This window comes from Chelonia mydas, chromosome 21, assembly GCF_015237465.2.
Source record: "Chelonia mydas isolate rCheMyd1 chromosome 21, rCheMyd1.pri.v2, whole genome shotgun sequence".
Lineage (NCBI taxonomy): Eukaryota > Metazoa > Chordata > Testudines > Cheloniidae > Chelonia > Chelonia mydas.
In genome coordinates this window covers 8,098,717-8,124,391 of record NC_051261.2, presented here as the reverse complement: position 1 = coordinate 8,124,391, position 25,675 = coordinate 8,098,717, and the positions used below count along the sequence as shown (strand labels likewise).

Below are 25,675 nucleotides of genomic sequence, written 5' to 3'. Positions count from 1 at the left end.
GGGGCCGACACTAGCCGCTAGTGTCACATGCTAGCCGACACGTGGACCCGATTTCCCGCTGCCTTGTTCATTGTGGAGTCATTTACCCCTGTGCACAGCTGCTCCCAGAACAGAACACTTTGCCCAGGTGTAATCAAAAGATGAAAAAATAACACGGTGGAGATCTGGGAGCAGCTGATGCAAATCGGCATAGTTCCACGGCTTCACATATGCCAGCCAAGAATCTGGGCCTCACAACTCGATCCATCACCACCTTGCACTGTCATTTGCACCAATGCCAAGTTAATGCTGAATGCCACCAAATCAGAATGGTTGTGTTACGTCGCCACTTTGCACTGGTGTAAATGATCGGGTGAGGTTCAAGGATGAATTGAGTTCTCCACGGTCTTGTGAAAAGGGCTGGGGGGCGGGGGTTAACCTATCCAATATTAACAAAGCCCAGACCAGCTTCTTTTCAAAGTTACATCTATGAGACAGTTGCTCTCTGGTGACCCTATTAGCTGGTTGCATGCAAGTGTGAAAAATGGGGACACTTTTCTTTTTCGGGGGTGGGAGGGTATAGTTGCATATATAAGACAACGCCCCTAATATTGGGACGTCTGATCACGCTACCAGCAAAACACACAGGCCACGTTTTAAAATGAATAGCTCCATCCATAACTCATAACACAAGCTTCGCCAGATGGAATCTGTTTGGGCATTATTAGCATTCTTTGCGGAAGGTACAGTGCTGGTCAACTCGTTTAAACTGGCATAATTGAAGCTAGGCTGATTTATTCTCATGGGGCATTTCCCCCATTGTGTGTAGAAAACTCAGTCTCACACGTCAGTAAACGAGCCAATGGTCCAGTGCAAGCTGAAGTCAATAGGAATCTTTGTATTGACTTCAAGAGGCGCTGGATAAGGCCCTCAGAGCATTCAGCCAGGGGAACGATCTCAGTGGCTCAGGGACCACAGTGGGAAATTACTTGGAAGGCAATAAAAATGTTCTCTCAAGGAACCTGGTTACATAACGGCCCATGCCATGAAATAACTAGCTAAACAAACAAACCAATGCATTCCGAGTTCAAACAGCACGTTGGTTTGGAATGCAGCTGTTGCACTCTGCCAGCAGCGCCCGAGGAAGGGAAAGACTTGAAGAACATCTGAGAAGAGGACTCCAGATCCCCCATCCACCCTTAACACTGGAGACCACGCTTAGTGGTGTGAAACATCTCTGGGACAAAGAGAAAAGGAGGACTTGTGGCACCTTAGAGACTAACATTTATTTGAGCATAAGCTTTCGTGAGCTACAGCTCACTGTAGCTCACGAAAGCTTATGCTCAAATAAATGTGTTAGTCTCTAAGGTGCCACAAGTCCTCCTTTTCTTTTTGCGGATACAGACTAACACGGCTGCTACTCTGAAACCTGTCATCTCTGAGACAGGGTCCAAACTTCCTATCTCCGTAACAGGCTGATCCTAATTCCAAGATGAAAACTCGCCAAACGTCAGGGTTTGTAATCCGGACCCAAAAATCAAATTCGTCCAAATATCAGGGTTCGAAATCTGGATTCAGATCCACACCTCCCCAGGGTCAGGGCTTTGGATTAGGCCTTCAGACCCAACCAGTGAACAGAGACAAGGGGAAGCTCTGAACACAGATCTGGGGCCTAGAGCTGGGAGTTTGGTTCAGGCTAAGCATAGAGCAGAGATGATATGCTGGGCCCTATGTTAGCTGCAGAAACGAATACTGAAAAGAGCAGATGGAGCAGATTCTGTGCCTGGCTCCCGCCTCAGTCTGCCCCCATTAATGCAAATTCCCCTAGGGTACCAGCACAGCATAGGCTCATTGTGAGCACCCCTCTTCTGCCTGCCCCCTCACCAGCCCCAGTGCAGGGGGTTGTGTTGGGGTGAGACATACAGGGTGGGCCCACAGGGATCCGGGGCGCTATTGGGATGTGTTGCTGTAAATGAGAGCGGCTGGGGTCTGCTGGGGCTGCAGCCCAGAATCTGGCAGACAGACAACCGGTGCACAGTCCGCTCAGCCTCAGATCTGTGCCTCCGGCCCTCAAGCACACAGTCAGAGCCAGTGTGTTTAGATGCTCCCTGGATGCAGTTTATTCTGACTTGGCAGCTTGTTTCTGGCCCCACAGCTAAATCCGCCCCCCCCAGTGAAACTGGCCCCTGGGGACTTTCCCTTGTAATGCTGGTTCCGCTCCATGTCCCCGCATGCTCGGCGAAGGCAACTGTTCATTCTCATCTTTGCGCCTTTGCTTTGCATGGCCCAGCAGGGTCATGGCTGAGCTACCTCTGTCCCATGAGCCAGCCCTGCCTGTCGTCATTTCCCATAGAGGGACTCGGAGACTCCGTCCCTCTGGGACCAGGGGCTCCGGGATGCGTCACACCAGGGAACCTGGTGCCCTCTGAGCTGGCTGCCCAGAGGAAAGGGTCACAAACCACCAGCCCCCTGCTTGCGTTTCTGAGCTGTGTACGGGGGCAGCAGGAACATGAGAAATAGCTGGGCCAGGAGCCGGCAGATATAAATCCCCTTCCAGGGCATCCCGCGGGCTTTGTTTACATAGCAGAGCTGAGTTTCCTAGAGGAGAGGCTTTCACAATGAAGGGTTCCACTTAAATTGATGGCTCCTGGAAGGGAAGAGGGTCTCATGGTCAGGACACAAGACTGGGAGCAAGGGGCCTGGGGACATATTCCAGCTCTGCTTTAGGCCCTGAGCGAGTCATGGGGGGGCCACATTGCCAGGAGCACCTGGCCCCATCTGGGCCCTGGATCCCATTCTGGATGGGCTTCTGCGGGGCTGAGGGGGAAGCACGTTATGAGGCTGGACTTGTGCCTTAACCTCTGGCCATATCTGGGGGGGATTTGGCTCTTCTCATAAAAGCAGCGGGGGTGGGGAGCATTGGGGCCTTTAATCTCCTTCACCCATCTATAGAGGGAGAATAATACTCTCCTGACCTGGCGTGCAAAGGGGAAGGGACACGGGTCTTAATTCAGTGATGCGTGAGGCCACGTCCACGCTGCAGCAGCGTCGTCATGGCACTGTGGCTGTGCTTCTACAAGGCCGCAGTGTAGACGCAGACTCCAGGCCCGGAAGAGGTTTCCCCATCCCTGTAGGAACTCCCCCTCCCCGAGCACGAGTCACTAGGTCAACAGAAGGAGGGCTTTCTCACTCTGCGCCGGAACGGTAGCTCTTGGAGATGCGTGGCGCACCCATAGGGACTCTTCTCCATGCATTCTTCTGTAGGCCTACCCAGCACAGTGCTTGTGGGTGTGGAGTTTTCACACCCCAGCGCCGGAGCTAGGTTGACCTAAGTTTCAAGCATAGACCAGGCCTCGGAATCCATGCGAGAGGCTCAGAGGGCGAGTTCTGCCAAAATGCAGAGTATATTGTAGCTGGAGGAAGAGCGACCATACTCCACAGCTGGATCGTGGGAATAGCCCTTTGCCCCCCTACAGCATCCTGCATATGAGGAGCTCAACACCATGAATGAATTAAGCTTCATCCTGCAAGGGAGGTGAGCACTATGATCGCCTTTTACAGGTGGGGAAACTGAGGCAGAGGGCGAGGAAGTGACTTGCCCAGAGTCACACACAGCAACAAAGCGGCAAGAATCGAACCCTGGAGTCCTGGCTTCCAATCCCTTGCTCTCACCACTAGACAGCTGCCTTCCAGTGGGATCGGGATGGAGTGGCTAAAGAGAAACTGCTAGTGGAATAAAGCAGCATGATTGAAGAGATCAGCTGACCAGGTGCCCCCAGTTGGTAGGAAAGTCCCAGAAACTCTGTGGCAGCCCTCCCTTCCCCCACTCTGCCCTGGATTGCATTTAACTCAGGCGCCCCCCTTGGGAAGGCTCCCCCGGCACCTGCCCATCACTTGTGCATGTGGACTGCCAGCAGCGCTCCTCCAAGGCCCGAGTAGCTCCCGGGGCCCTGAGCGCTTTCATGAACACGAGTCACGTCTCCCTCATCCTGTCCCAGCTGTTCAAGAACCTCCCCTGTCCTTTACCTGGTCCCAGGCCAGCTGGGACAGCTGCTCTCATACTCACCACAGCCCCTCAAGGAATTTTTCGATCACCTTGTCCAGTGGCCCAGAGCCTCGCCTGCGAGATTAGCAGCTGGGGCCGGAGGCAGAATTGAAAAGGCCCATCCAGGGCTTTCATTACCCGCTCAGGGCTGGCATTGTGTGAGGGCTACAGGAACCCAGGAGCCTTGATTAGCAAATTAATGAGCATAACGAGCCAGTGGCTGGGCTCAGATGAAGGGAGGGGAGAGACAAGCTGGGAGGGCCTGATTCTGGGTTGTGTCTCACCAAAGAGGAGCAGGACAGATGTAGCTTTATGCCTCCTGGATTCTGGGATGCTCTAACTTACAGCAGAGCCCTCCAGCTGCTGGCGGGGAAGGCCAAATCCCCTGAGCACAGAGCACTCTGGTCATCACCCTTGCAGTCCCCAAACACCCCTGCGCTACGTGCTGTGAGGTGGGGCAGCGTAGGGCCATGGGAACCAGCTCTAGGCTGCTCCTGAGCCGGGGGATTCATCCCGGAACTGCTATGGCCCGTCTTTGCCACCAGCACAGTGTCAAAGGGCCAGAACCGGCATTGACTCACTGTCCACGCAGTACAGTCCACAGTGGCGAGTGCAGGAGCTGGATTCTCCTCTCCTTTACCGAGGTGTAAGTCGAAAGTAACTCCATGGTAGCAGAGGTGTAAATGCAGTGAGTGGGAAGGGAATGGGGCCCTGCAACAGGCCCAGATGGAAGAGGCCTTTGCCCCGGTCTGGCTGAGCAAAGGACAGACTGGGAGTGTGTCCTTCGCGTGTTTCAAATTTAAACCTAGCAAGGATCATCTGTAGCTTTCCAGGACCTAAGGGGGGGCTCTGCCTTCACGCCCTGAGCTCGGCTGCAGCAGAGGACACTGGAAGGGTTGCAGCAGGGGAAGCTCAGAGCAGGTTTTCCTTAAAGAAGCTGCAGCCAGTTCAGAGTCCTAGTGCAGCCCCTCTGTTGGGGGCTCAGCTGCTAGGGAGGAGCCCCAAAGCCAGCTGACCGACTCCCTGGGAATACCCCCAAGCTCAGGGTGGCCTACGCTGCCCCAAAGCAGCCGGGGGGGTGTGTGTGTCTGGGGAGACTCTTCTGCAGTTTAATCAGACCTTACCACTTGGCCGATTTTCCGGATTCTCAGCCAGTTTGCCTTTGCTGAGTATTACCCCTCACTTCTTCCTTGGACCGCGATTCTGCTACAGTCCCTGTGCGATAATGGTAGCTGCTCGGTGCTGGAGCACACCAAACCCCTAAGGCAGCAGTAGCATGCCAGGTACGTCACAGCTCTGGCAGGGCTTTCAGGTGCTAGCCCTGGGAGGGGCGGGGGGGGTCCCAAGAACCACGCAGACACACGGCTAAGGGAAAGGGCACTTTGCTCGGGCTGGCAGGAGAGGGAAAGGTTGCAGATGCCTTAGGTCCAGTGGCTTAAACGGTTACAGTCCAAAGTGAGCTATAGCGGTTCCTGTTTGAGTCCCGGGGGCAGGCCAATGGAGAGTCAAAGCTCCTCAGGGCTAGTGCCTGGGGTGCCCTCTCCAGTCCAGTCTCTATGCAAGCAGGCATCCAGGCCAGGATCACTTAGGGGTGTGTCTCTCATTGGGGCCCCTCTGCACTGGCTCCCTACCCAGTCATCACTGCTCCCCGTAAAGTCCCGCACAGACTTTCACCCAGCTGTAACATCTGGTAGCTGCAGCCTGTTCCACATGCAGCTCTGCACAGAGCTCCTGGGAATTCCTCTCCGCGTGCGGCTTCTCTGCACCTCCGGGCTAGCCACGTGGCCACTGCCTCCCAAAAGTGCCTCCTGCCGGAGTCCTTCCTCCGCTGCACAGTGGGGAAGGTTCCAACAGGAGAGGTCTCCTGCTTAGCAGGTTCATCACACATGTATCCAGCCATCGTGGTGCTGTAGGAGTACTCAAGTCTCCCCGCCTCGCCCGTCTGTTTGCAAAGCACGTTGCACAGCCCTGATGGCTGGAGGATATTTTAGTTGGCTGCGTCTTTGCTCCCTTTGCCCCGGGCATCGCAGCTCTTGCTGATCAAGACGCTACTTTTTATAAAATGCCTAACGTGCTGCTGACAGCGCCCTGAGGGGAGAGGATTTGACAACACGCAGAGGAGGAAGATAGAGCTGCCTTTATTAAACCATGTCAGAGAATCACAGGCACCCACAGAAAAACTCGGATGACAAGGCGTGACTTCTAAAACAGCCTTTCCCCCTTCTTGCTTCCCAAAAGCTTAGCAAACGGTACAATCAAGTGTCCACCTGGGGACTTATTTACGGTGGACCTTATCCCTAGAATCCTTACTCAGAGTATCCTCAGGCATCACTCAGTGAGTAGAGCCCAAGTAAGGATCAGGTTCAATAATAGGTCTGCAAGAATTGCTGGGACACTGGCTAATGCCAAGGGCCACAACACGTTTCATCCAAGAGCGGGTGAGTATTTAAATGCCAAAGGCTTGGTAGCCAGGATGGGCCCACTGCAGTTCTCAGTGACTTCAGCTGACTCCATTTTGTGTGCTCAGCACCCCTGGAAATCAGAGCCAATATGAGGGAACAACGAAGGGGGAAGAAGAATCTCAATCCTTCATCCCTCTACACTGGAGGGTTCAGAGATTCTTGAGCCGAGAGCTCCCATCCCAGCAAATGTGGAGCCTGGTTCCGCATTCCTTGTGGACTTCAGTGGGAGTTTGGAGCGCACCTGATCCACGCTAGGCAAGTGCATCGTGAGCAGGCTCCATGCAACTATTATTTATGAAGCTCTCATTACATGCTTTGAGATCCAGAAGGCGCAGGTTTGCTGCCAACGTCACACCCAGGGGCACTGCATTATAGGAGCAATTGCTGTGGTTGCTACAGGGACATTACACAACTGCAGCTGGGAGAAGAAGAGGTCCATGAGATTGGGCGTTCCTTAAAAGGGAGGTGAATGAGGGGGGCATGGTAAAAGTATATTCAATAGTGAATAGTAGGGAGATGGGGAGCTTTGGTCCTTCCTGCTCCATTACACAAGAACAAGGGGCCAGTCAATCAAATTCTAAAGGGATTAAAGGAAACAAACACTTGAACACAACACGCAGTTGGACTCCGGAACTCATTGCCACAGGGTGTGGCCAAAAAATGAGCAAGATTTAAAAAGAATATCCAGAGTTATAATTGAGGCTAACAATTTTGGAAAGGACATTAAACCTCATGCCTAAGGGCTTAAGCCAACCTCCTCTCAACTATTAGAGACCCAATATGTGGGGCAGATTATTCCACATTAGCCTGTGGCAAGGTTTCTTATACCTTCCTCTGAGGCATCAGAGACAGCGTACTGAGCTAGATGGACCCTGGTCTGATTCAGTCTGGCAATCCCTGTGTTCCTACAAACAGGGCGGGAAATGGTCTGCAGAATCGCAAATGGGAGGGGATGTGACGCAACCAGGAGTCACTCTTTCTCTTCTTAGATGTGGGCCACGCAATGGAAAATTTTGAGACTCCCAGAAGGTGTGGACTGGTTCAGATACAGGGGATGAAGGGGGCTAGTCAACCAACCAGACACCTGAATACCATGTGTGCATCAAAGGGAGAATGTGTGCAAAAGCATGCTGCACATTCAGGGCTGGAAGCGGGCTCCACAATGGAACATCTAAACCAAGTCCCCCTGTGGGCCCTCCCATTGGTATGTATGGGCCTGGTTCGATTTCACTGTCCAAATGTGAGATCTGGGTGACCCACAGGGGTCCTTCCTCTGTTGAAAACGCCATGCTCAGAATGCTACAGAACTGGCGAGCTTCCTGCGTCGCTGATCCTCAGAATCAGGCCCTGTGCGAGGACTGAGAGAGAAAGAGGCCCTGTGGGTCTTAGCAGATCAGGCTCTTGGGCAAGGATGTCCCTACACTTGAGCCTTTACAGAAACTACCCATGCAGCACCATCTATACCAATTTGATTCTGACTTCAGCCTTGCGGTCACATATGCCTCTGGGGCCAACATTTTCAGCAGTGCCCTCTGATTTGAAGATCCTCCATTTTTTAAGTGCCCAAACTCATAAGATCGGCCAGACTGGGTCAGACCAAAGGTCCATCTAGCCCAGTATGCTGTCTTCTGACAGTGGCCAGTGCCATGGGCTTCAGAGGGAATGAACAGAACAGGGAATCACCAAGTGATCCATCCCCTGTCGCCCATCCCCAGCTTCTGGCAAACAGAGGCTAGCAACACTTATGACGATTTGGGGCTGGTTTTCGCAGATGCGGCGCACCCCACAAATCAAACCGAAGTCAATGGGAACTGTGAGTGCTTGGCCCCCTCTGAAAATCAGGCCTGAGGTATCTCAGATTGACTCCCTCCCCCCCTAACAGAAACTCTCCCAATCCCTCTGGAAAGTTGTGGCCGTGCTGCATATCAGCCCCCCCCTCCCCCCCCCGTCCCCCTCCAACCCACCCCATGCCTTCCTCCTGCACCCTTAGGACAGAAAGCAGAGAATACTGGAGAACCCATCATAAAGCTACACTTGCCGCAATTGATCCCCCCACCCTCACCCCCAGCTCCAGCTGCTCCTTGGTGTCACAATATTTTCACCTTGGCTTCCCCGATGGCCGCTTGCCTCTTGCCATATCTCAAGCCGAATGAGTTCCAGTTGTAGGCGGAGAGATCCTTCTCCTGCTCCATGGGCGGCGAGCCCTGGGGGACAGAGACGGCTCTGCTCCTGGCCGGATGGATCCCTTGCCCCAGCTGGGCCTGGCTCTCCTCCTGAGGCTTGCACAGCAGGGGCGGCACGGGTTTCGGTTCTGCCTTCCCAGGGCTGGGCTTGCTTTCTGAGCAAGGAATGGCTTGATCCCAGTGGGCCGGGCTGGCCAGGTGTTTGAAATGGTCACCTACAGAGACAGGCGCAGACGGAGTTGATGAGGGAAAGTGGTCAGCGTCAGATGCACCAGTGGCAAAGTCTTTGGGGCAGGGTCTGTCTTTTTGTTCTGCGTCTGCATGAGGTCCTGGTGCATGACTGGGGCTCCTATGCACCACTGCAATCCAAACAACTAATAGTAAAGAATTCACTGGCTGCCTCTCGTTGTCCAGGGCCTGCCATAATCTTACCCCCACATTTCCCCCAACTTTGCCTCCTCTCCATCCTGCTCCCCACGTTCACCCGCCAAGCTTTGGAAATTTAGCAACGTGTTCGGTGCTGTACAGACCTACAGTCTCTGTCCCCAAGAGCTCACAGGCACTTGAATATGGATCCTGTTGTCAAAAGAGCTCTGCATCCAATGTGCCGAGCACTTCGGAAAAACCGGGCCCCAACTGTGGGAGCCCTGAGCATTCGAAAATCTCGCCCTGAGCTCTTCTGAAAATGCAGCCCTCGGGGGTTTGTTTTTCGGGGGCGGGGGGGAGGGGGTTGGAGGGGGACGGAGCACCTGCAGCTCCCCATGCCTTTCACTTGAGCTGTGGGTGCTTAGCACCTCTGAAAATCAGATTCATTTAGACTGAGGGCAGCCTGCACAGTTACACCCGACCAAATAAAAACATTTTTAATTTTTAAAAGCATGGAAGCTGTTTGGGGCAGGGACTGTCTCTCTGTTCTGTGTTTGTACAGCCCCTGGCACAATGGGCTCCTGGCCTCAAGGCATCAATTAACAACCAGCAGTGCTTAATTTGTAATGAAAGAGGTGCCCAGGCTCAAGCAATTTTTGTACTTTCATAACTGGACAAGCCCCGAGGTGCCGGGGCTCTGCACCGCCAGGCCCCGAGGTGCCAGGGCTCTGCACCAAGCTCACACAACCTCTTTGGGAGACGTGACCCTTTTGATTCCAAGGGCGTGGCTCTCAATGCAGGATCTCCACGGGCAGAGGCAATACCTGTGTGTCGAGGGCTCCAGAGGGGGAGATATCTTTCTGTGGGTTCCCCGAACGGAGCATTGGAGAAGAAGAGAAGCAGGAGCATGGAGCTCAAGGGATTCATCCCGGGCTGGCCCAGACCTGAATTATCAGACAAAGGGGAAGAGAACACAGAGGAAGGAAGAAGAAAACAACAATTGGTCAGATGGTTTCCAGTCTCCAGGAACGTTCTGCTCTTTAAACAGAGCTCTTTAAAGGGAGAGTCTCTGGGCTATAGCCTGCTCTCGGTGACACATATACAAACCCGGGGTGGCTTTGTGCTCTGCAGTGGAATCACTGCAAAGTCACTCTGCTGGAAATAGCAAGCTCAGCTGAGTAAAACTGAAAATGGCTCCCCCTTTTGCAGGGAATTGTGAGTAGACTATAGAGTTGAGTCCAAGATGCAAGGCATTCAGACACCCTTCATCCCCCCTCCCCATCCCCGCCCCATCTGTCTCCCACCAAAATTAACAGGGCTACTCCCCTGCACAAAGCGAAGCACGCAATGCACGGGACATGCGTGTGGGATCGGCGCCTTACAGAGGGATTTTGATGGGATACAAAGCAAAACAGGGACAAAGGTGGCAGGACGGCTACCCCCCTCCCTTTCATCCACCTGCCAGCAGCTACAGGAGTGGCGATAAATGCTACAGGGAGTGGCTAACAGCGTACGGAGCCTTTGAGCAAGGGGATCAATATGGTCAGATGAAAGATGTGCTCAGCAAGCAAGCCCAGCCAAAGACGCATCAAAAAACACCCCCGTCCCTGCAGGTGGGGTCAGTAATGCAGCAGAGTAATGCCAAAGGCAGCTACAAAGGGCTCCCTGCTGAAACGAGAGGTGGCCGGGAGAGAGGAGGAAAAGGAGATGGTGAAGTCCCTTGGGACATACCAGGCTTAGGCTGGTGGGGGCCGAAGCTGCTTTTGGAAACGGGACTTACACACTTTTGAGACCTTTACCCATGACGCCTTTTATGTCTAGGCCAGAATTCAAATCCTGCCTGTCTCTCTCAAGCTGAGGTACTTGTCTGGCCCCCATATTGGTAGGATCTGAACGTCTCGCAGTCTTTTATTTCCATGTTACTGAGGGAGAACTGAGGCAGAGAGAGACCAAGGGCGCCCAGGGAGTGGCAGAGCTGGGCATGGCACCTGGATGCCCCACGTTCCAAGGCAGCCCCCTAACCACAGGGACGTCCTTCTTTCCGTCGGCGGCTGTTGGGGCTCTTCAGTGGCCCATACGAGCCGACAGCCCTATCTCAGCCCTGTTCCTTCAATTAACCGCATAGACACGTCATCACCGCCGGCTCCCATTCACTGGCAGCGTCAACAAGGTAGCAACGCAGCCCGCGGGCTGGAACGGAACACGGGCCTGAATTCTTGCACTGGCAAGGGACGCCTGCTGCTCAGAATTGAGGCTCGTTCCTGGGGGGGTGGGGGAAGCTTGCATTGCTGTACCTGTTCTGTAGCTGACGAACTTCTGGGCCTGACTCTCAGAAGCACCGAGCACCCAGAGCCCTACGTGAGGCCAGCGGGAGCTGCTGGTGAATTGGCACCTCTGAAAAATCAGGCCTGTTCGGTCTGTTTCTTATGCTCTCCCATCTGTCTGTCTCCGACTGTCATCTCACCTTCGACTGTGAGCTTCCTGGAGCATCCCTGGACTATCCTTTTGTTCTGTGTTTATCCAGCACCTAGTACAATGGGTCCTGGGCCAGGACTGGGTTTCTAGGCGCTACTGCCATCATAAAGAGAAGGAGGACTTGTGGCACCTTAGAGACTAACAAATTTATTTGAGCATAAGCTTTCGTGAGCTACAGCTCACTCCATCGGATGCATGCAGTGGAAAATACAATAGGGAGATTTTATATACACAGAGAACATGAAACAATGGGTAGCTCAACTTACCTGATCACTCTGGTTACAGTGTGTATGGTAACACCCATTATTTCATGTTCTCTGTGTATATAAATCTCCCCACTGTATTTTCCACTGAATGCATCCAATGAAGTGAGCTGTAGCTCATGAAAGCTTACGCTCAAATAAATTGGTTAGTCTCTAAGGTGCCACAAGTCCTCCTTTTCTTTTTGCAGATACAGACTAACACGGCTGCTACTCTGAAACCTGTCATCATAAATAAAGAGACTCATCTCCAGGGCTGCCAATCCCGCACTCTTTGTTGGCAATAAGGACCCTTAACTAAACTGCACAAAGAATTCTCCTCGGTCCTTGGACCCTTCATTGTGCTCTGTTACTGGAGTTAATGTGCTTATCTTAAGGAGTCCCCAAGTTTACTGCATCAGGCTAACACTGCAATTTCTCCTGGTTGATTGGGACACTTTGGTCTGTCACCTGCTACAGATCACAGCAACTGGCTGATATTTTATTTCCGTATCTCTTTAAACAGAGCAGCCTATCTGGAACGAACAGGGCTGCTCACCCTTTTCGTTTGTTCCCTTACATCTTACAAGACCTCAAATGGGCTTTTAATCAATTCCAGGAAACTGTCCCTATCTTCTAAAGAAAAAGGATGCTGCATTCACTCAAAGTGCACATGCTCCCTTCTAACGTAGGGCAGATCCAAACACTCAAAAAAAAAAAAAAAAGAGCCTTGAAACACAGGGTAATTAGGACATGCAGGAACATCCTAAAATTAGATTGAATGATCTTATTCCTTTCCAGGTCTTTGGAGTTCTTGAGAAAACATAAGAAACACAGGCTTATGTGATCATTTTTCCACTCAGCAACATACACACACACGACTCTAAATGTGGAGAAATTTGTTGGACTGACAGTCCCTGCAAAATTCCTCTTCGAGCTACTTTAAATATTTGAGGTGTAAGAGCAAGTGGTCATGCAGATAAGGGAGACATTAAAGGGTGAAATCTTGGCCTCACTGAAGTCAGTGGGAGTTTTGCCATTGACTTCTACGGAGCCAGGATTCCACCCAAAGTGTTTAGTTTTAGCCCCAAATTGCTCCTCATGGCAGGGTCAAAAAGCAATTTCATGCTCTTGGGGCAAAACCAGGGCAGGAACGGGAGCCAGAAGCCTAAGATTCCGCCCCCAGCTCATTGTAGCCTGGTCTACACTGGGGACATTTTGAAAAATTCCCATTTTTGCTAACACCAGCTCATATCTATCAGTGGTAGCAACATAGGGAGTCACCTGCTGCTACCAGTGTTTTAAGTTCTATTTTGACTAGCCTGATTTTGAACACGGTTAGACAACACGGTGTTTAAAATGCTGGCGGGAGCCTGGGCTATGTTCATGCTCAGTGTTGCTTCCCCCGGTGCAACAGAACTGGTGTTAGCAGCAGTCTTGGGTGATTTTGAGGAGAGTTGCTTCCCTTCTCTGTGCCTCAGTTTCCCCATCTGTACAATGGTGTGGAAAACCATTTCGCTGTCTGGGAAAACCCTAGTGATCAAACAGTGTCTAACTCCTCGAGAGCTTGGGGTCCTTTTACTACCAAAGCACAAAGCATGATCATATTCTATTTGATGATGATGATGAGGAGGATGAGTTTGACCATTGAAAATCTGTGTCTTTCCTTGACCAAAATTCAACATACCCTTCCCCGCAAAACAGGACATTTGGGTTTTAATTTTAAAAAGTTTCCATGAAAAGCGAACCCAAGTTTTCATCAGGGGAGAAATGAAAAATGAACCACAGCTTAGTTCTTACGAGATCTTATCCTCCACTTACCTCTGCTGCTCTTGGACCTTCGAGTGCAAAGTGTGGGAGGCAACTGGTGAGACCCTTCTCCCCACTCTGGTCCCTTACAGAGAAGGGGAGCAGCTGCCCTGGCTGGCTGGATCTCTCTCATCTTCAGTATAAACCTCTCCCCCTTATTATAGGGGCTGGTTGTGATGTCAGCAAGGCTTGGACCCACCTCTGCTTTCCCCCTGTCCTCCCAGCCATTTCACTTCAGAAAATTGCCACTTATCTTCTTCTCTTGATTGCTTGTTGCTGTGACGTGCAATTTTACTATACAGCACTTTAAACAAGAGAACGCAACTTGCCCCTCTCTGGGCAGGATCATCAGCTGGTATAAACTGGCCTAATTCTATTGATTTCAACAAGGCTACACTGATTTAGACCAGCTGGGGATCTGGCTCCCCCCCGCCACCTTAAACTCTTTTCCTTTTCACTCAGGGTACATCTATAGAATGTAGAATTAGATAGATAATTAGGTAGAATTAGTGGGGGAAGCAAAAGTGGATGGGAATCTGGGAGGCAGTGACCATGAGTTGGTTGAGTTCAGGATCCTGACGCAGGGAAGAAAGGTAAGCAGCAGGATACGGACCCTGGACTTCAGGAAAGCAGACTTTGACTCCCTCAGGGAACAGATGGCCAGGATCCCCTGGGGGACTAACATGAAGGGGAAGGGAGTCCAGGAGAGCTGGCTGTATTTCAAGGAATCCCTGTTGAGGTTACAGGGACAAACCATCCCGATGAGTCGAAAGAATAGTAAATATGGCAGGCGACCAGCTTGGCTTAATGGTGAAATCCTAGCGGATCTTAAACATAAAAAAGAAGCTTACAAGGAGTGGAAGGTTGGACATATGACCAGGGAAGAGTATAAAAATATTGCTCGGGCATGTAGGAAAGATATCAGGAGGGCCAAATCGCACCTGGAGCTGCAGCTAGCAAGAGATGTCAAGAGTAACAAGAAGGGTTTCTTCAGGTATGTTGGCAACAAGAAGAAAGCCAAGGAAAGTGTGGGCCCCTTACTGAATGAGGGAGGTAACCTAGTGACAGAGGATGTGGAAAAAGCTAATGTACTCAATGCTTTTTTTGCCTCTGTTTTCACTAACAAGGTTAGCTCCCAGACTGCTGTGCTGGGCATCACAAAATGGGGAAGAGATGGCCAGCCCTCTGTAGAGATAGAGGTGGTTAGGGACTATTTAGAAAAGCTGGACGTGCACAAGTCCATGGGGCCGGACGAATTGCATCCGAGAGTGCTGAAGGAATTGGCGGCTGTGATTGCAGAGCCCTTGGCCATTATCTTTGAAAACTCGTGGCGAACGGGGGAAGTCCCGGATGACTGGAAAAAGGCTAATGTAGTGCCAATCTTTAAAAAAGGGAAGAAGGAGGATCCTGGGAACTACAGGCCAGTCAGCCTCACCTCAGTCCCTGGAAAAATCATGGAGCAGGTCCTCAAAGAATCAATCCTGAAGCACTTAGAGGAGAGGAAAGTGATCAGGAACAGTCAGCATGGATTCACCAAGGGAAGGTCATGCCTGACTAATCTAATCGCCTTTTATGATGAGATTACTGGTTCTGTGGATGAAGGGAAAGCAGTGGATGTATTGTTTCTTGACTTTAGCAAAGCTTTTGACACGGTCTCCCACAGCATTCTTGTCAGCAAGTTAAGGACGTATGGGCTGGATGAATGCACTATAAGGTGGGTAGAAAGCTGGCTAGATTGTCGGGCACAACGGGTAGTGATCAATGGCTCCATGTCTAGTTGGCAGCCGGTGTCAAGTGGAGTGCCCCAGGGGTCGGTCCTGGGGCCCGTTTTGTTCAATATCTTCATAAATGATCTGGAGGATGGTGTGGATTGCACTCTGAGCAAATTTGCGGATGATACTAAACTGGGAGGAGTGGTAGATACGCTGGAGGGGAGGGATAGGATACAGAAGGACCTAGACAAATTGGAGGATTGGGCCAAAAGAAATCTGATGAGGTTCAATAAGGATAAGTGCAGGGTCCTGCACTTAGGATGGAAGAATCCAATGCACCGCTACAGACTAGGGACCGAATGGCTAGGCAGCAGTTCTGCGGAAAAGGACCTAGGGGTGACAGTGGACGAGAAGCTGGATATGAGTCAGCAGTGTGCCCTTGTTGCCAAGAAGGCCAATGGCATTTTGGGATGTATAAGTAGGGGCATAGCGAGCAGATCGAGGGACGTGATCGTTCCCCTCTATTCGACACTGGTGAGGCCTCATCTGGAGTACTGTGTCCAGTTTTGGGCCCCACACTACAAGAAGGATGTGGATAAATTGGAAAGAGTCCAGCGAAGGGCAACAAAAATGATTAGGGGTCTAGAGCACATGACTTATGAGGAGAGGCTGAGGGAGCTGGGATTGTTTAGTCTGCAGAAGAGAAGAATGAGGGGGGATTTGATAGCTGCTTTCAACTACCTGAAAGGGGGTTCCAAAGAGGATGGCTCTAGACTGTTCTCAATGGTAGCAGATGACAGAACGAGGAGTAATAGTCTCAAGTTGCAATGGGGGAGGTTTAGATTGGATATTAGGAAAAACTTTTTCACTAAGAGGGTGGTGAAACATTGGAATGCGTTACCTAGGGAGGTGGTAGAATCTCCTTCCTTAGAGGTTTTTAAGGTCAGGCTTGACAAAGCCCTGGCTGGGATGATTTAACTGGGACTTGGTCCTGCTTTGAGCAGGGGGTTGGACTAGATGACCTTCTGGGGTCCCTTCCAACCCTGATATTCTATGATTCTATGATTCTATACTACAGAGGCTATACCAATGTACCTATGCTGGCATAACTTCCTGGTTTGCAGAATGTCACAAAGGGCTGTTCCAGCAATTTCCAAGCCTTCTTCCCCAAACATGTGTCAAGTCAGAAGAGGCGTCGACGCTCACTCACCCTGCTTTGCAAAGCTCCGGTTTCTGCATTCTGCAGCCAAACAACGGTTGGGTGGAAAATGCCCGAACAGCTTCACTCCCCAGGTTATTCTCAGAGCTGGACAGCCCCGGGATGCCAGAAAGCATGGCTGCAGCCAGCAATGGCAGGAGCTAAGAGGCTTCAAACTAAAGCTTGTTATTTAAAGAAATCTACGGGATAAAGAGGCATGGGCTAAAATTCACCAGTTCAGAGTGCCAGCTCAGCACCTAGGCATCACTTTCATCCTCAAAATAGGGTTGAAATGGCCTTAGCACTGACGAGGCCACAAGAAGCAAAGCAAAGAACCTACAGTGACCTCCAAGTAAGGAGACGGAAGCTCCATTGTGGATGGCCTTGCTGTTAAACAATATGCTCCCACAAACCAATACCATTTGCCATGGCCTGCTGACTCCCAGGACAGTCTCCAGAGGGCCTGGATCACAATGAGTTGCATCAGTCCAGGTCCTTCATGTATTTTCTCCTCCTTTCTCAAGGAGATGCACTTAATGAATACGAGCCGTTTTAACAGGGCACGCGGGGGGAACATCAAGCTCTAGTGAGAGGCTCCCAAGGAAGCCAGCTGAGCTGCCCATAACCCGACGCTCCCATCACACCAGGCCCAAGGCTTCCCTGGGAATGGCCATGGAGGAATTCAGGAGCTCGCTCAGTTTCATAGAGATATTGCACAGCTATAGAACCGCAGAGGCGTGCTGCTCCATTAGTCACCGGGCGGGGGCAAGTCTAGTAGCCCATACCCAGGGCTTACTCGGGCAAGTCCTGGGAGTTGACTCTGGATATGAAGCTGCTGTGGGTGCTGCAGAGGGCCAGTGGCGTGGAGCACTGGGGATTCAGGAGGGACCCACCGCACAGAGGCGATGCCAAGTGGCCAGGGAGTGGGAGTTGCCCACCTCTGTGTGCTCTGCTCTTGCCAATGACAGGACAAGTTGATGTGAATGTCACCTGCAGGAAGGGAGCAGCAGGATTGGCTCTGTGGCCTCCTTAGAACTAGGGTAGCTAAGAATGTGCCCTCCAGGGCGAGAGATGGGAGAGCGCGTGCTCCTTTTGCCCTCCATGGCACCTTGCCAAAAGAGGGCTGTTAAGTGCCCCTGCTTGCTTCAATATTCAGCTGCCTCTTTGCTGAGACAGCCCTAGGGTTGCTATTGTTTGTGATGGAGATGCCCGGCCAGCGGGAACCGGCCTGAGACCCAACACACTCATTCCACCCCGGGGCCACCAAACAGCGCTCAGATGTAGCTGCTTTTCTGTCCCTATGCAACAAGGCTGGGCTTGAACTGGGGGTGCTGGGGAGCTTCCTAGCCCATGACCATGCACTTCGTACCCTGCTGGCCCCCACCACAGCGCCTCGTGCAATTCCCCCCCCGTGCTGGGCGACACAGGGCTTGTGCAGCCCTTTGCATAAGACCAGGGTGGGAGGGGGAATGACCAGAGTGCTCAGTGCTCTGGCTTTTCGGTCGGCAGAACAGCCAACAGGCAGCCAGGCAAGGGCTTAAGACAAGGCTGAGCCCAAAGTCAGCGAGAACATTCGACTAAGGATGCGATCTTGTGATCTCCGCTGCGTTAGAATGCAAGGTAACGGGGCCAGATTCTCAGCTGTTGTATGTCGGCATCACTCCATTAACTTCCAACGGATCCGCGCAGAATTACACCAGCGGCAGATCTGGCCTTGTTCCGGCAGCAGCTCAGCGCTCTGCCTGTCCTTTCCCCCATGCACCGCTGTCTGCGGAACCTGCCTCATAGAAGACAGGATGGGTTCACTCCTCCTGCCTCCCCACGTGTCCTCAGCCAGATTCGTGGCCTCCAGCTTCCATGCGGGCTCCGGAGAGGCCCCATTGTTTCTGAAGTCCTTTAGCACTTAATCATAGCATCCGCAGCCAGCGGTGGACTGAAAAGAACATGCCCTCCTTCTCAATACATCAGCCATGAGCTATCGGCTTGGCATCTGGGCTTCCAATACAGTACATTCCTCCTCGCTCAGCTTTCTCCTGTTTGGCAGCAGAATGGTCTTTAAAAAATGAGAGATAATTATCGGAAGTAATCATCGGTCTACGGCTGTGTTCTCTCCCCCGCAACCACCTGCTTACCCCTCTGCAGCTCTTTATTAATTAATGGCCCCAAATATCATTTGGTTTCTCATGGTCATTGCACACAAAAAGGGTAATTTACTCTCCCTGGATCGGGTCATGAAATGTTAATGGGGCTTAACAGGAGTTTTCATAACTTCCCCTGCCCTCTCTCAGAGCGGCTGCATGCTAAGGGGCAGATTCTGTGCTGTGCCTCGTGGGAAGAGCAGTCCAGGCAGGGGGAGCTCCAGGGTAGCTTTATAACTCCGTGGTACCTCCCAGATCCTAGGCTGCTCCAGAGACGTGCAGGTGACCTCTGCAGTAAGTTAGAGCAGCCCTCGGCCTTTAAGGCCTCCTTGCATGGCTGCCTGATGGCTGTTCTGCAGCCCAGAAGAGATGGAGCACAGAGCTCTCTGATCGTTCCCCCTTTTGGAGCGCCCCTAAGCTATGTCACTCCTGCACTGGGAGAATTCCCCAACATGCTGCAGTGGGGTGCAGAATCCGGCCTCAAGGAGCTGGCGCCATCAGTGGGTTGGCCCAGGGAATGAGACTTCACCTTATTTCGTACTGAATGCCACAATGCCCTTTAAGGGCCTGATCCTGTACAGTTTAATGTGATGAGGAACTTTTGCCACTGACTTCAACGGGAGCAAACTCTGGTTCGGAAAGGCGCCTTGAGCTTGTACAAAAGGCACAATGTAAGCAGTTGGACTGCTCGGCCAGAGAACGCAGCTCACAGCTAAGACTCAGAGACCGGAGAGGAACATTATCGTACTCAGCAATTTGAGCACCTGCTGCGTCGTGATTTTTAAAATATTACAAAACCAGGATTAAAACCATAGCATCAGAATGTGTCTCTTGTACCAGATCTTTCCCATTTATAGGAATGAGACAGGGTCTGAGGTGCTCATTGGCCTTGCAGGACTCTATGTTCCCTAGACATTCTGCATCGCTTCCCATCTCACCCCGGAGGCATCAGACATGACCCTTGTTTTTAGCTTTGTGCTTAAACACCCACTGAAATCTGGCAGCTTCTTTCCAAGTTCCCTGATTCATTTTTGTTTCTGTCAGAGCCCTTCAAGGGCTGGGAAAGCCTGTTTCCCACCTCTTCCTGACCCTCTCCAGGAAAAAACAACAACAAACCCCCCCCCCCATTAAAAAGAACAAGAAGAGCTTTTAATAAGGTATTTTGTCCAGAGTGATTCCTGAGAGCTACACATACAGGGTATGTCTACACTGCGGCCAGGAGGTGTGACTGCAGCATGTGTAGACATACCTGAACTGGTTTTGATCTAGCTGACGTGAGCTAAAGGAATAAGTCGTCTCCATCCGAGCTGTAGTAGGCTCCTATCCTGTATGGAGCAGCCATCAGAATGGGGACATATTAACTCTCTGAGCAATGTGTTAACAGCAGCATGTCCTTCTAATGGGACAAGGATGCAATATTATCTCAGATGTGCTTTTTAATCCACATACAATTTCACTCTCACGAGGACCTGACAAAAGAGTAAATCAACAACTTGCACAACCATCTGGCTTGGGAAATTCAGTCATTCCAGCGTAGCTCATGGGAAGGTGAGAATCTCCGCCAGGTCTGTCTGACTGAGAGCAATTTGGATTTGGGGGTTAATTGGAAGCAGGATCTGTTGACTCCAGGCTTCTTCCGTCACACAATAAAACAGCATGTCCAGTCCAGGTGGCTCTTGGCTTGGAGAGACTGCAGATTAGTGTCTGTGCAATGACAGCCAGCTGCCCAGGGATCCGGGTGTCTATAGCAGGTGACCTTATCTCCACTAGCTGTTGGAAACTCTTCCAGGTCACACCAAGGAGCTGGCGTCTCCTAGTTTCTGGAATAGCTGCAACAATGACAATTCGTTAGCAGCAGTAGTAAACTCCAGCGTGCTGTACAATGGGCTGAACATAACGGTGACTCTTGCATTGCAGCACAACTGTGCCTGTATTTCCCTTAGAGATTCAGCAAGGGCACCCACGGGCAGGCTTCCGGCTTCCCAGCTTGTTGCCTTTCTTGGGTGGAGCCCCGCGTCTCTCCCCCTTCTGACTGAGGTATTCCCAGGCTGAGCGGTTCCCTGCCTTCACTGTGCTATTCCCAGCAAAAGACAGACTGCTTAAGCAGAACTCTTTGCTTCCTCTTCAGACACTAGACCAGTGTATCTGCCCACAGGTAAGCTACCACACAGCTCTTGTGATGCAAGCTGATTTATCCTTAAGGTGAAAGCATTACAGAGAAAATTTATTAAAAACAAAAAGGAACCAACATACATGCTAATAAGCTTCCCAGAGATCACTCCAACGGGCTCTGGTGGCTAATTTGTCCTTCAAAACCCCATAAAGAGGGGGCTCCTCTGTGGTCACAAGTTCAATTCAGCCTCAATTCAGAACTCGCACATTCAGGTAAAGTTTAGTCCATCTGTTATACAGTTTAAGGGTCTTTGATCTCAAGTTTCCAGGAGCAAGTAACCACTAGAAGGGGAGGGGGGGAGTCTCGTTCCCCAGGACATAGCTTCAAAACACTGGTTTCATGGGGAGAATTTGCATTTCCTTCCTCTCAAGTACTTTCCAGGATAGCCACATCAGAGAGATTGTCCTCCAAAGCCCTTTGAAGTTCCTAATACTTTCAGAGATTTAATTGGTCAGGCTTCTAGAGAAATTACGTACAATCCCACAATAATCCAGGCACAACTGCATTTTGAAGAAATGGACCACAAAGGTATTAAACTTAATTCAATAATGTTTGTCCAGGACAGTGTCAGTCTCTCCCAGACTTGCCCCAGGACAGTCAGTTGGCATTGTAACAAGGAATAACCAGTTGAAGTCCTGATGCTATTTGCTATTGAGTACAATCTGTCTCCTCAGCAACTCTGTATTCACAGTTTAAGACTTTTTTCTACACAGAAGATACAGTCCAGACCTCTGGCAAACAGATACACATTGTTGCCTATGAATTAGTGCTGGTCAAAACTGTTCCTGCTGGTGACATTTCAACAAAAATTGTCAAATATTTTTCACAATTTTTTGACCAATTCTAATATCAATGAGAGTCTAGAGTTGAATGTGGACAAGGCAAAAACTATGGTGGTATGCAAGGATCCTGGGAAAACATGCAAGATTCCAGGAGTGACACAGCTGTACAACACGTGAGAAATTACTGCTACTTAGGAAGCATCATTACAGAAGACGGAAGATCAGCTAACGAAGTCGGCAGCAGAATAGCAGGAGAAAAAGAGACGTTCTGGAAGAATTAACATTGGATGAGAAGGAACATCAAATCTGAAGACTTTTTAAAATCCCAACTCTTAAAAACTTGCACTTGGTCTGTGTTAAATTATGGCTGCGAGACACAGACATTCAAACAATTCAAGTGTAACTGAGGGCAGAAATGAAACTGCCTCTTTCGACCAGATTTTCCTCTCCCTTTCACCTGTAAATCGGGAGTGACTCATTTGAAATCACACCAAACGAGATGTGAAGCCAGTGTGAGAGGAGAATGGGCCAAATTCTCAGGAGGTGTAAATCTGTGAAGCTTTGGAAATGTCAATAAAGATCTGTCGATTTACACCAGTTCAGAATTTGGTTCAGTATCCTTACTGGGATCTTCTGCCAGTACCTTGCAAAACCAAAGCCCCCGACTCTGCATGAAATCCAACCCCAAAGCCCTGCTTACCTTGCTCAGCAGTGGAATATTTCCCAAAGCTCCCAGAAATCCAAAGATGACTGGGAAAAAATTCCTGGAGCAAAACAAAGATCATTGTTAATCACTTAGTGGAAGCCGAGGAAGGCTGATTTAGGGTCGGGGAAGGATTTTCCCCATGATCTATAACTGGGTAAAGTAAACCCAGGTCTAAAAAGTTCCTGTGAGCTTTCACTAGCTGGGAAATATTGTCCCATCCAGCTGCTTGCCAGGTTTTCCCTGTTGTTGCCAGCACGCAAGCGGCCATGTGCATTTGGTACGGATATGGGGCCTGGCAGAATTTCTTTTGGCTCACAGCGTTTGAAATCAGAGCCTTGCAAACAGGGGAGTTGATCCTGTAACATTTGTGTCTTTGGGTTTCTGGGGAGCTTTGGATGCTTGCTAAGGAATTCCTTAGGGGAATGAGAATGGGGTTTCCTTGATAGCCTCTTGCACCCACAATGCTCCACACCTATGGAGTTTTGCCAGTTACCCTAGCAAGGCTATTGGCAAAGGCCAAAACTAAAGGCATTTAGAGAACAAGTCACCTGAAGAGGGTGATGAAGCCATAGGTCTCCAGCAACATGCCCAGAAGAGGCCATCTCAGGAGCACAATGAGAATGCCTCCCAGGAAGAAGCTGGTGCCCTTTAGCTTTTCCTTCTGGAAGAAGAAGCTGAAAGTCCTTCTCAGTCCAACGATGATGGCCAAGCCAGAAAGGAACAGGAGCTAAGCGGAGGAAATGGAGTTGCACAGGACTTGTTAGAGGAGAGAAGGTCTACACATTCCCTTCATTCATTCCCAGTCGGGCGCCGACTTTAGCTCCTCTTTCCCGTGTGCATCAAAGAGAACCCTTGTCTATCCCATCAGCTGACATAGGCATCCCCCTCTCCCCTCACCCAGGCACCATCCATCAAGCTAACGCAGCAGCCTACTTGCCTGCTTTTGAAATCCATGTAACCGTTACAAAGGACAATGCATATAAGCCACAGAAGGCTTAGCTCCACCATAGCAGCTCCAGGAGAAAGCCACTGTAATAATGCAGTAAGGCAACAGGCTTGCATTTCTGGCCTAAGTCCCACACAACAGAAATGGAGTAGATAAGAGAATGAAGGGCTAAATTCTGCTCTCAGTTATAATAATACCTAGGTCTTACACAGCACTTCGCATTAGTAGATATCAAAGGAGGTCAGTATCATTATCCCCACTGTAGTTGTCACAGTTTCACCAGTAGAGCCCCACTAGGATCGCACTGACTGCGGTAGAATTCCGACGCCAGCTGATTCCCTCAGTGTTAGAAGGAAACGTCTCTGATAGATCATGAGAATGAAACCGTGTTCATGTTACAGGGCTCATCTATATGGAGAGTTATTCCAGAATAGCTATTCCTCATTAACTCTTCCTAATTCATGCCATGCACTGATGCTCTTATCCCAGAGTAAGAGTGCCTTATTTCAAATTAGTTTAATCCACTCTGGAAATGGATTAAACTACTTTGGAATAAAAGCATCCATCCATGGAGTTAATCAGGAATAGATAATCCACTTTAAATTTACACCCTACCTGAATCTGAATGAACTTCCACGTGTAGACAAGCCCTTAGTTCTTTTTATTTGTAAATTCAAGACAACTTTTAGAAGGACTTTAGTGCCTGGGAGGAGAGGTGCTGGGCTGACTTCCCTGGGGACTGAACTGCTCGGTTTACCGCCCACAGGTATGGGCTGCACCATACAAGGGTCCCCCACACCATGTGTCTCAACCCTGATTGGGAAGGAGCATCCCCAGTAGGGAGATAGTAGTTTAGTCTCCATGGGATTAGAGTCTTGGCTTCTCTTTCAAGGTTGCCTACAAGGGGATCAGTTAACACCAGTTGTGGTGAGTATAAGGATGGGGACACCAGCACAGCTGGACTGAACCCAGCAAGTTTATGTCACACAAACCTGAGTGGGATTTGAACAGAGACTAGCCCTGTTCCTCTCATAATAGGAAGCTGTACAGGGCCAAAGGGCTAGCATGCTTCACCATGGGAGCCGTGACTGTTTGTAGAGGGGTTGTCGTGTCTGGGCCCCTGTCCTAGTGCTATATTTTGCCCTCAGGAGTGGCAAGGAAGGGGGCCAAGGTTTTGAGGTACTCACATTTCCAAAGGCCAGCAGCACTGAGTCAAAGTACAAGAGCACCCCAAAAAGGATGAAAAATAGGCCAAAGCCCGCAAGACCCATGCCGATCTCTGTAATAGATGGAGGGTCAGCAATTAGGAGCACAGCAGCCACATGTAGTTACTACAAAGGAAGTGTTGGATTGTGCCAGCTTAGGTCACCAAATCCTCCCCTGTGGTTCCTCTTTGCATCACCACCTCAGCAAGGAAGCTTAATTTGTGGGTCGCGTCAAATATTTAGAAACATGTCAAGACAATTTCTATCTATTGTAGGTTTTTGAGAGCTCACCCATCACCCTGGCCTCGGAGCGCTTCTCTCCCTATATGTATCTAGGGAGAAGGAGACAGTCTGATGTTAAACTAGCTGGAACTAGGAAAATGATTTCCTGAAAAGATGTGAAGTGGTTTCCATATGGCAGGGGTCACCTCCTAATCCCCACCCTCTTCAAAATGGAGCTGATCCAAAGCTCTGGACTCACTAAGTCTTCCCATTGCCTTGAGTGGGCTTTGGGTCAGGCCCAGGGCTTTCCAACTTATTTATCAGCCAAACAGTAGCCAAGGATGGGATGTCGTGGGGGTTTACAGCAATGAGAAGCTGGTCTGAAAACCCAGGAGGCACCAGCAAACCTTGTGTGTGTCAGGGCATGAGTTACTCACTTATCGTCTTCTGCAGGGAGATTTGGCGCTCACTAACAGTGCTGAGAGAAGGGCAGGCAAGAGCTCAGCAAACCTCCAACACACCCAGCTCTGCCAATGGCTCTCACCCATAACCCCCCTCTGCAATTCCAGTCCTGAACTCCCCACACACACCCCCCCCGAGTTGTGCCAATGCCCCATAGTCCTGACCCATAACCCCCCTCTGCTATTCCAGTCCTGAACTCCCCACACCCCCCCCCAGCTGTGCCAATGCCCCATAGTCCTGACTCACAGACCCCCTCTGCTATTCCAGGCCTGAGCTCCCCACACACAACCCAGCTGTGCCAATGCCCCATAGTCCTGACCCATAACCCCCCTCTGCTATTCCAGGCCTGAGCTCCCCACACACAACCCAGCTGTGCCAATGCCCCATAGTCCTGACCCACGCCCCCCCCTGCTATTCCAGGCCTGAGCTCCCCCCAAACACCCCCACCTGTGCCAATGCCCCATAGTCCTGACCCATAACCCCCCTCTGCTATTCCAGTCCTGAACTCCCCACACCCCCCCCAGCTGTGCCAATGCCCCATAGTCCTGACTCACAGACCCCCTCTGCTATTCC

At 50.8% G+C, this 25,675-nt stretch overlaps 1 protein-coding gene across 1 annotated transcript; it reads right to left on the bottom strand.

The window, feature by feature from the left end:
- Positions 1-7,826: 7,826 nt before the first annotated feature.
- KISS1 (KiSS-1 metastasis suppressor) lies at positions 7,827-22,966 on the bottom strand. Its single transcript, XM_027827439.2, has 5 exons — positions 22,816-22,966; positions 22,262-22,325; positions 9,860-9,979; positions 8,589-8,884; positions 7,827-7,844 (listed from the first exon to the last, which is right to left on the bottom strand). The coding sequence occupies exons 1-5, from the start codon at positions 22,867-22,869 to the stop codon at positions 7,827-7,829; spliced, it is 552 nt and encodes a 183-aa protein (XP_027683240.2). The 5' UTR covers positions 22,870-22,966.
- Between the last annotated feature and the right edge of the window lie 2,709 nt (positions 22,967-25,675).